Here is a 12,108-nt window from a genome sequence, read left to right as displayed (position 1 = left end):
TTCTGAAATAATACAAAATCAATCACTTTTCCCATTGCTCCGTTTACTAAACCGTTTTCTACATTCAAATTACGCCATAAAATGATCCAACAATTTGTAAAGTCTTTTCTAAGCCTGCAGTTTTAGATTCAGATTGTTCTAAAGAATGCAATTTGGCCTGGATTTTCTTTGTGAGAAGAATAGTCACTCCCTGGTGTTCAATTTGATCAATTGCTTCAATTTTCACTATTTGTTCTTTTTCCAGTTTGAGAAGTTGTTGATTTAACATAGAACACTCTTGCAGTGTAGGCATTAGGCAGACTATAGTCTGATTTTCTCCAAGCATGTTGTGCATTACTTCAGCTGCTGTATTTCCAGTTGTAAACAAGTTCCTTAGTAGCCCACTTTCTAAAGCTTGTTTACTATTCATCAAAACACCAATTCTTATGTCTTGAAGAATATTTCCATAATCTTCATCACTTGCTTTTCGCATATTCTTAACAAGTAATTTATATTCTAAATGTAACCAAATGTTCACATTTCCAATACTTCCCAAATATTACCTAGTGTCTTCATGGACAAGTGTTTTAAAAACAGGTTGTCCTTTTATAGGAGAAAGTTGTAGTAGATCTCTGAATACAATTGAATGTTTTCCTCCAAAAAGAACATCGTAATCTGTTTTTAAAATCTGTTGCATTCTTAAATGTACAAAGGCAAGCATTAAGTTGGAGACCATGCTAACCTCATCAATGATTAAAAGTTTAATTTTCTTAAGTACTAGAGACTTCATAACAATCTTCTCTAGATAGCTTCTGATATTCTAATTTATTATCATGTTCAACTGGTAGCATAAATCATCAATGTAAAGTAATCCCTTTAATGCTGTGTGCTGCTAATCCAGTTGGAGCTGTTACAACACAAGATAAATGTGATTCTGTAGTTTTGTGTAAATAACTGGTCAAAACTTTAATTAAGAAACGTTTTCCTCTTGCAGCTTGACCACTGATGTACATTAAAAAGGATTAAATGAACACTGGCATTCTTTTTTTTCCGTATAGCAAACCATGTTATATCTGTTGTTTGACTTGTAGATATATTCCTTTCTGTAAAATATTTAGTTGTTATTCTAACTTTCCCAACTGAATACCATCATGTTGTACTTGTTGCATTGCAGTTTCCACCTCATTCATGGCTATTGCTGCTTCATTTTCGATAATTGGTTGTCCCAATGGATCTTGACTCAGTGGACCAGAAGTGTGACTATCTTTAGACCTTTCTCTATCTATTTTAGCTGCAATAGTACTTTCTTGTTCAATATCATTGTTTAACATTTATAGATTTATAGGGGAAATTGTGCACTGAATACTATCTTTACTTGCATTAAAAGAATCTTCATAGTAGTCAAACTCTCCAAGTAATTCGGTTTCACCACGCCAAGGCTTGAACAGTTGCAGAAGTGCTAAATAGAAATATTCCCTATTATCTGGTCTTTCACAACTGAGTTTTCTGTGCTTAATAAGATTTACTTTTGCATGTTTTAGCAAACATCCATCACATCCAATTACTGCATATTTTTCTTCTTTTATATTTGCTGTAACTTTTCTTTTAAAGCTGTAATGTTGAAGTTGTTCATACAGACATACCTTTTCGATATGTGGACTCCTTTTGGGATAGTATGTACCCAACATATTAGTTTAAACAATATCTGTACTTTCTGGTTCATTCTGTGCTAAGTATTTGATTTCTTGCAAAGATTTCAATACTCTATTCCATGTGGCGACAAGACCTAGACTTACCCATATGATTTCTCTGGACTTTGAATATAAAATGTCAAAGCTCAAGCGATCCGAACATTCATAGGATCCAATCTCTCGATAGAAATCGTTATCAACCTGAAGCTGTTACATTTCTTGCTAAGACACTTCTCTTGTGAAATTCCTTCCCACATTTCTTTCATCTCTGCCTTTTTACATTTGATTATAGATGATGTAACATAGTGAGCTACAGAAATTGAATTGTTTGCAACATACTGAATATCCCTATTTGTATTCCACATTTTCAAAATAACTGGATTGTAGTCAATAATGTACTTTGAAGCTTCTGTTCTCTTTGAGTTGTATGTATTCTGGTGTACCTTACCACTAACAAAAATCTATTTACTCTTCCTTTAGAAACTATAGGACGGTGGAATCCAAAGCAACATTTTGTATAAAATTTTCCTATAAACTTTAATTTTCTTCTGCAATCTTTTCGAAACTGATCACTTTGAAAGCATAAATCTTGCTGTCTCAAGCTCTTTTCCCCTCCATCTTTTGGAATGGCACATATAACATACTGTTCAATAAAAGACAAAACAGTTTCATCAGTATCAGTTCCAAATTATGGTGCATTATTTATCCATAATAGCATGTGTATATGAGGAGCTCCGCGGGCTTGGTACTCCTTTCCCCCCAAAAAAATCAGTTAGTTCTCCAAGAGGTGGATTATTTTTAATGCAAATAAATGACACCATAGATTGAAACCTATAATTAAAATATCTGCACACATTTACAGGATCCAAGAAACACAGTTTGCTTTTCGTAGAAATTCAAGTAAATCGTCCCATGCATATTCAGCACAGCTAAGTGTTACAAACCAAGTAGGAGTACCCGAGTTTGTTAACATGCATTTAAGTTCTCCATGACGATGATACCAATACTCATTGGTACCACGTTGACATGTCATCAAATTATTTAACTGAGATTCAAAATTTTCAGCTCTCTGTTGAACTTTGTCAATGAATTTCTTTGCTGGAACATGTGGAAGATTAACTCCTGTTTTTAATATGCGGTTCATTGCATATGAAAGTTTAGGCAAATCACTTTCAAACAGAATATGAAATATATATGGAATGCACTGTTGAAATCTTGGATCTTCAGAGTACAATCTTGTTGAGTGGTATTCTGAAGCTTGAATTCTTATGGCTCGCTTATCAAATCATCCACCTTCTCCAGTGGGGAATAGCTATGGAAAACAATGAGCTTCTAAACTTTTTTCCCATACACTCATGGGAGTTCCTTTTGCTTCTTTCAGTTGAAATAATTCAATACTGTTTCTAATCATTTCCTTTGATTGTAGAGGATGTTTAGAAAAATGTTCATAACTCTCTTCACTATTGGAATTGCCCACTTTTTCTATTTTGCCACTTGAAATTTCTGTTTTCATTTTCAAACAAGTTTACCTGTTCATCAACATTTACATTCTTATAATAAATATTATTTTGTACTAGATATAATGTAGCTTTTTGAAGTTTATTAATATATACAAACTCTTTCCATATTTATCAACTCTTGGTTGGTACATCATTTACTAGAATAGCGACTGGCTGATTTTCCTCCCTGTCTAAAACAACAGTTTCAATTTTTTTCCTAAAATCTAAAAGTAAGTATACAATTCTTCCTTTCAAACCTCTTTGGAAACCTGTTTTAGGCTCCATACGAACTATATCTTGAAATGGGTGTACAGATTGCATAGGAATGAACTCATATGCTTTCAAATCTGCCAGTTCCTGAGGAATAGCTACCAAGTTGTTATGAACTGCTCTAGCTGGCATTTTGTTCTTTTCTAATTTGTTGTAACAATTTTTACAAATAAGTTGAACTGTAGCCTTCTCAATCTGACCTTCTACTAACAAATAAGCACCAGCCACTTATCATTGTTTTCCTTTTCACTTTGTAAATATAAATCAACATTCCTAGTTTGACTTCTATAGTGAGTATGTCAACAATAAATACAAACATTGTTTGGTTTTTCAGATGAAACTGTCTTAAACTTTGTAATATCTTCTTCAAACTCATTGATCCTAATTTCTTTCACCTGTTCTTCAACACCTACACTTATCAAGGTCTCACTTTCTCTACACTCTTCTTGTGAACCAAAAAAATGAAACTGTATATCATCACAAACTTTTTGGACATCTGATAGTGAACTGTGCAGAAGAGCTGTGTTCATTTCACTTAAATATAATGCCAGACTTTTTACATAGTAGAGTCTGCTAACTAACTTTCACATTTTTGAGTGGTGTACTGCTAACATTCTTAAATTATGAAAAGTACTTTTACACACTTTTCTTGAAAGACAAGCCAGAGAATGACCCTGCAAGTTAGTATATTTTCTTATATTACATGGATCTAGTCCTTGTAACATCATAATCTTCTGTTTAAGACTTTTTTGCATATTATTGTAAAGAAATTCTTAAAATGACAATAAATTCCTGTTGAATACTGCAAATTCTGATACAATCCCACTTATATACAGGAGCTTGTGTACTCTTCCCTTGAACTTCTTTTCTTCAGCTATTACTTCTTTCACACACCTAACAACCATTTTTTCTTTTGGAATGGGACAACAATCTTTCATCTCATTGCATCGACCACTAGTATCAACTGCATGAACTAATGTGTTCTGTTGAAAATAGCTTTCTTCATTAAAGAAAGGCTCAGTACTAGAAGTGTGCTTCCATTCACTAGTAAACGTTTTACAAAAGTTACTTCTAATAACCAGTCACTTCTTTTGCTTTTCTCATTCATAACCTGCTTTGTTTTATTCAATGTTTTCATTCTCTTCAATAATAATATAAATGATTTTTGCTTCAATTCAAAAGCAGTATTTACAACACTTTCAATGTGTTACTTCTTCTTATACGCTGCTGATCTTCTTTAATACTTTTTACAATCTTTGAATACATTTTGATTTACTCTACTTGGAAAGATTTGTACACATATCTCTTTAAATTGTTTTTGTCTTTTTGAGACATGTTTTTTCCCAAAAATTATTGTTTTTTCCATTACAATTCTTTGTTTCCTTGTGCTTTGTTGTAAAAATATATTTTTTCCTTTCATTGCCATTGTCTTTTTTAATCTCTCTGCCACTATTTTAAGATATTGTTTAGTACTCTTTAACAGAACAGACTTCTTCCTCAATAACATTTTGGTATTTTGTAGTTCCCTCTTTTTACTTTTGTTTAAGTACTTCTGTTTTTAGTTGTCTTCTCTTTTCATGTTTTCTTGCCATCTTCAATTTGTAACCCAGACAAAATAATTTTTTGAAAAAGAAATAATATTTTTAATAGTTTATTTAATCAATTAAGTATTTTGAATACATTACATATCAATGTTTATAATAACTAGTAAATAATAATTACAATTGCATTGCTATTCTCTTTATAACAAATAAAAAAGGTCCTAAAAGAACAAGAGAATTTCAGAAAAAAAGCAACAGAGATACGACGGGTGCAGAAAGGTGTAACACAAATTTAGAAAGACGCAACAGAGGTGCAGAAACAGTCATGAGATGTGCAGAAAGAAGCAAGAGAACTCCAGAAATGCAAAACAGGAATCTTTGCAATATTAATATTGTATGACTCACCATGTTCCTAATTATATGCATACATGCATCTCTACATAATAGAAACATACAAATAGTTAAATACCTGTCTTACGACATCTAACATCTTCTGATACACAACACGTATGAGAATACATGTGCAAGTAGAGACATACCTTAGCCACAAGACCATGCAGACAGTAAAACTTCACAGACTTCACTTTTAATTTCCAACAGAGACCTAAAATGATGCAGTGTATTTCAAATGTACCTTTCCACAGACTCATACAATGTAGCCTAATCACTAATCCCTCTGCCAACATGTCTTAACTTAACTTAACTTTTGTGCTACAGCTTCACCATTCTGCTACTACTCAAGGAGCTTAGCCAAATATAAAGCAGCAACCCTACGCATGTCTCGGTTGTAAGTCTCACAGTATACCCGAAAGCATGCATGCATGTGTCTGCACCTTATCCTAGTGGCGTCATATAAAACAAACATACAAATAGATGTATACCTGTGTGTTATGTGACACCTAAAATTATGTGGTGCATTTCAAGTGTAGCTTTCCACAGACTCATACAAAGTAGCCTAATCAGTATTCCATCATGTCTTAACCCTCATTTTTGTGATACAGCATCACCATTCTACAACTACTGAGGGTGTTAGACCTAGCCAAATATAAAGCAGAAACCCTTCACATGTCTGTGTTTTAAGTCTCACCATATTCCTGATAGCATGCATGCATGTGTCTACAACTTTTCCTTGTGGCATCATACATAAAATTAACATACAAATAGACATATACCTGTGTTTTATACATCTAGCATCTTCAGATGCATAACACGTATGAGAATACATGTGGAAGTACAGACATACCTTAGACCATGCAGACCATAAAGCTTTACAGACTGCACTTCCCATTTCAAGCAGATACGTAAAATTATGCAGGATATTTCAAGTGTACATTTCCGAAGACTCAAACAAAGTAGTATAATCACTAATCCCTCTGCCAACATGGCTTAATCCTCACGTTTAAATTGCAGATTCACCATTCTGCTACTACTCAGGGTGTTGGGCTTAGCCAAATATAAAGCAGCAAACCTTCGCATTTCTCTGTTGTAAGTCTCACCATATTCCTGAAAGCATTTATGCTTGTGTCTGTCCCTTTTGCTAGTGCCATCATATCTAAAAGAAACAAACATATACCTGTGTTTTATATGTCTAGCATCTTCGAATGCACAAGACGTATGAGAATACATGTGCAAGTAGACATACCTCAGTCACAAGACCATGCAGACTATAAAACCTCACAGACTGCATTTCAAGCAGACACCTAAAATTATGTGTATTTCAAGTGTACCATTCCACAGACTGTTACAAAGTAGCCTTATCAGTATTCCCTCTACCAACATGTCTTAAACCTCACTTTTGTGCTACACCATCACCATTCTACAACTACTTAGCGTGTTGGGCCTAGCCAAATATAAAGCAGCAACCCTTCACATGTCTGCGTTTTAAGTCTAACCATATTCCTGATAGCATGCATGCATGACAAACTACCATAGTCACTAATCCTTCTACCAAAGTACAGATATTAGTATGCACAAACTATTTCAATCAGCATTTCAGTTGGGCTTTTTTCAGGCTATAAACAAAATCCAAACAAAACACATTCAATCTTAAATTATCAATCCGAGTCGGCTCCAGTCGAATTGGGCATTACAGAAATTGCAACCTTTTATAGGAGTGTGTATTAGTAGTTGAGTAGAGGAGGTGATTAAATTAAATTTTTACTTTAGAGGGTGGTTGCATCGCCTCCCTCTTGTATTTATTTTGTACAATTCCTTTGAGGGTACAGCTGGCATTTTTTTAACATTTAGATTGCGCAATAGGCAGTTTCATTTGGAGTTATCGGCGTGGAAGGAGAGCCCTACGGTATTTCAAGCTGTCATATAAGCAGGGTGGTTTCAAACTACCAGATTTTGAACTGAACTTTTGGGCTGCATTTTTCGGCCGAGTTCAAAGCTTGTTTCAGGGACCCGATTATGGGACATCTTGGTTCTCGTATCAAGTGGCCTCTGGTCGTGATATCGGGTTATTGTTATATAAAACTGCTGACCCTAATTACTCCAAATGGGTTCGCTTTAAGGTTGTTAGGGATATTGTTAGCATATAGCTGGACGTTTCTACGGCCTATTCTTTTCCAAAGTTACATGTGTATATTAGGCTTTGGGGGAACCCCATATTACCTGAAATATTCCATGACTCTGTTGGGAAAAGGTGGCAAAGTAAGGGTATAGTACGGCTTGGGCAGTTGTATGATGGGCCAGGGTTTCGGTCGTATGCTGCTTTGAAAGAAAAAAGCATTGGGTATCGCACAATACATTTTTTAAGTATTTGCAAATTAGAGATTACTTTATTCGTGGAGTTAGCCTACTTCAAACGCCCTTCTCATCTGAGGTTTTGTCAACATTTTTTCTGATCTTAGGTCGAGGGCGTATAGGCAAAGTATATCAGACACTGTTGGCTAATGTTAGTGAAAATGGGATGCAGATCACACTAAAGCTAAGTCGGATGTTCAATACAGTCATAACTAAAGAAGAAATACAGGATTCTATAGAGACCCTAGATTTAGCAGTAACATCTGTGAATTTGAAACTGCAGCAGCATTGGGCTATATTTATGCTATACTACAGTCCTGAGTTTATTTCTAAATGGGCTGTGAACCAATCACTAACAACTAAATCATATTACCCAAAATGTCAGGAGTTCTCTGCCGACTTATGGCATATCTTTAATAGTTGCCCAAGGCTGAGCTCAATTTGGTCTGGTGCTAACCAGGGTCTGTCTATGTTAGTGGGCCACGATATCCAGATGACTGAAAAGTAAATAATACTGGGGACAAATGAAGAACAGGGTTGTCTTACTGGATTTTCTGTTTTAAATATAATTTAATGTGCTCGTTTGTGTATTGCTCGAGCCTGGATTTAAACAATGAGTCCTAGTCTAAAAGATTTTTGGGTTCTGTTGAAAGATATATATATATGAAATGGAGATGGCACTTGCTAAAGCTAGAGGACCATGTTCTTGGCTAAAATTTAAGCAGAATTAGGATTTGTATATTTTAATTTGTTTTGTGCTTAAGTTAACAAATGTACTCTCCATGTTTGCTTCTGACTGTGTAATGTAAGTTTCATCCTTTGTGCTCTCTTGTACTTATGATTAGATTGTGCTAATTGTATCTACTTACGTGTTTGTTTGTGATGTATTGTATTATACTTATGAATAATAAAATAATAAAAATGAAAAAAAATCATTCAGCATTTCCGTACAATAAAATAAACTACAATACACATCTGTCAATTTCTGAACATATTTCAAACTTCACACTGCTCAACTAATTTCAAAACTTTGAAAATAAAACTTTTCAAATCTAAAAATATCACTACAAACAATAAAGCACTACTACATAATACATCACACACCTTACAAATTTCTAACTCACCTTTCAAATAGTAATGCAGAATATGAAAAATCAGAAACTCATAAAAGATTTTCTTTTGCACACAATAGATATAATGCACCACTCTCAACAACGTAAAACCAGTAATGACAAACTTTTGCTCTCTTTCTGCACACAAATAAATGTAAGTAACAAATCACATTGCTTCCTACATTATTTTAAATTGTGAAACACATTTCCATTGGTTAGGCATATGCTATCTGAGAGATTTTTTGTTGCTACAATAACGTAGCATGTTTGCATTTGATGTTGCTTTTGCCTCAAATTATCTTTGTATACTATATGCCAAAGACAGAGATGGAAGTGGTCAAATCAATTCTGTCCACAGATTGAGAAAGATAGGAAGAATGTCAATAAAGCTGTTTCTGCTTACCTCAGAGATCACAGGATGCGCTTAATCTATAACAACAATGTATGTTTTGATTAGGGGTGGGCGGAATTTGTCTAATCGCGTTACGCAAATCTCCGCGAAACGGTAAAAAATGTTCGGGAACACGCAGAAATTCCGGGAACATGCGGAATTGCTTGTTCGCGATGCTTTTTTTACTGTTTGCAATCACTGTTTGCGTGCTCGGGCAGAAATATCTCATGAACACGCATTTTGAGAATGCGAACAAGCAAAAATTTCACAAAGTCATGGAACGCAGAATTTTGGGCAATTTCGCGTTCTCCGCGGAATGCGAAATTGACCAAATTCTGCGAGCGGAACGGGATTTACCACCCAGGCCTAGTTTTGATATGGATGACCTCGGACTCAGTCTTTGAATACCATGGAAGGTAAAACCAGTCACACTGTGTCATCAGTGATTTCACTGACCATGTCCTGAGTGATGAAATATGTGAGGTCATAAGCAGTGCATGGTGGGGGCACTGGTTATAGTTAGGGGTGGGCAGAATTTACGTAATCGTGTTATGCAAATCTCCCCAAAACGGTAAACAATCTCCGAGAACACGCAGAAATTCTGCGAGCACGCAGAATTACTTATTCGCGATGCTTTTTTACTGTTTGCAATCGCTGTTTGCGTGCTCGGGGGAAATATCTTGTGAACATGCATTTTGAGAACGCAAACAAGCAAAAAATTTCGCGAAGGCGGTGGAATGCAGAACTTTGGGCAATTTTGTGTTCTCCGCGGAAACCGAAATTACCCAAATTCTGCAAATTCCATGAGTGGAACGGAATTTACCACCCAGGCCTAGTTATTGTTAGCTCAGCTAACTATACCAGCTGAATTTCTCTGGTTTTGTGCATGTGAAATCTGAGCCTAATTATAACGTCCCTGTAACCTTGGGGTTTTTTTCTGTGAATTTGTAAGTATTTTTTAATTCTATTTCCTAATTATAACAACCCTGTAAACTTTGTTTTTTTCAGTGAATTTCTACGTTTTTTTAAATGCTAATTCCTAACTATAATGTCCCTGTAACCTTAGGTTTTTTCAGTTAATTTCTATGGTCATTTTAAATTCTGTTTCTAACATTTTTTTAAGTGAGCCTCTCATATTTACAGATTTTATTTCTATTACTGGATATTGAATATTATATTTATATTATATACCACTCATTTATTGATTTAGTATGAGTTTGTTAGAAAGTTCATTGATAACTGGTAAGTGAGCCTCTATTATTTACAGATTTTCTTTTTACTACTGGATATTATATATTATATTTATATTATATACCACTAATTTATTGATTTGGTATGAGTTTGTCAGAAGGTACATTGATAACTGATTTTATGTTTAGTAACTTTTTGAGTCGGCACAACATTGTCACATTTACTATGGAGAATCTGTGATCAGCAAATGTATTTCACAAACTGAAAAATAAACTTAAAGACATTGTTTAAAGAAAGTTTAACTGTAAATATTTAGTAAATTATTGTTTTACATTTTTTCTCAGTGATCAATTTAGGAGAAAATCACCTTTGCAAAAAAATGTCATATTCGAGACTACCGACGTCGCAGTGACATCGGTATTCGTGGAGGAAATGTGTTTTGTACAAATTGTAAAACATATATGAAGGCATATTCTACAGTACATTTAAAATTTATTAGTGTACTTTCCAAACTAACATTTCTGTAGTGAGTTTCCAGAAAAAAGTCCTCAAACACTATTTTCTGTTTTCACAAAGACAGCGATAGTCGCGACAAAATCGGTAATCGCGAATACCATGTGTTTTTCAACAACTTTGAGACATGTCTATATAGAGATTTTCTGAACAAGTTTCAGTATAGCTATTCACTAATATAGTATTGAAAGTTCTGCTTTTTTCAATTTTTAAAGAAAACTACTTTAAACTTGTTTTTTGAATTTCCGCTTCTGCGCAGTAACAGCGAATATGCCTGTCACCGCGCATATCACATAAACGGTAAAGCAAGGAATATCATTGGATAATATATTTTTAAGCAATATCAGTAGGAAGTAAACCCCCATTCCCCTTCTTGAATCCTCCTACATAGAACTTTATTTTGAGCATGAGGTTCAGTCTTGCTGTGGAGAGTTTCTGCCCTTTTTTCATAACAAAAATTGCAACACAGGAAGGAGATGGGGGTCAGCAGCAACAACAGCAGGACCAGGATGCGGAGAAGGTGGAGACTGAAGATTTAGAAGAAGAGGAGCCTTCACAAAAGAGAGCCAGTGTCTGGGAAATCTAAAACTGCTGCAAAAGTAGTGCAATGCACAATCTGTGACAAGACCCTCTCTAGAGGGGTGAACAAAAAATATCCAGGTGGGATGACGTCCATGTTATATCATCTTAAAACCTATCATAGAAAACTTTTCCAACTGGCGATCAAGCAGCGGGAAGCTGGTGGACCATCTACAACAGGGGCCGCATCAACAATTCCCAGCCAGAAAGTCCCTTTAGAAGTGTCGACTACTACAATAGATATGGCTCCAGAGTTTTCGAGAATGGCCACGTACTGCATGGACGGTTCTTGCCAGCTTGGGACCTGCCGCATCCGAGGCCGTGTGGGGAGCGTCAGCGGGAATCCAACTCCCACGAGCCCCACACTTGTATCACCTGTGCCTGATTGCTTGCTGCTCTCAGCCTATATATTTGTACACGCCCCCGCTACGCGAAGCCAGGGCCAAGGGCGGGCCCGTTTGAGCCCATTCGAGGCCGGAGTAGGCCGGGCAGGGCCTACCCTCTAACATCGCTGCTGGAACTTTGGCCGTCGAGCAATTTACCGGTAAGACTAATTGACTGGCCTTTATACTTCTGGATTTAGCTAACTGTCAC

General features: G+C 35.5%; 1 protein-coding gene across 1 annotated transcript in view; it reads left to right on the top strand.

Moving 5' to 3' along the window:
- The window catches only part of LOC147688881 (uncharacterized), a 34,527-nt gene extending 23,006 nt beyond the window's left edge, over positions 1–11,521 (top strand). Inside the window, exons 4-6 of the mRNA XM_086939834.1 lie at positions 1,591–1,652; positions 7,836–7,984; positions 11,405–11,521. Of these exons, the coding sequence (XP_086795960.1) occupies positions 1,591–1,652; positions 7,836–7,984; positions 11,405–11,521 (328 nt within the window). The remainder of the gene's footprint in view (positions 1–1,590; positions 1,653–7,835; positions 7,985–11,404) is intronic.
- The last annotated feature ends 587 nt before the right edge of the window (positions 11,522–12,108 follow it).

This window comes from Lissotriton vulgaris, chromosome 10, assembly GCF_964263255.1.
Source record: "Lissotriton vulgaris chromosome 10, aLisVul1.2, whole genome shotgun sequence".
NCBI lineage: Eukaryota > Metazoa > Chordata > Amphibia > Caudata > Salamandridae > Lissotriton > Lissotriton vulgaris.
Note: the sequence above shows the minus strand (reverse complement) of the source record. Positions and strands in the feature narration are given on the sequence as shown.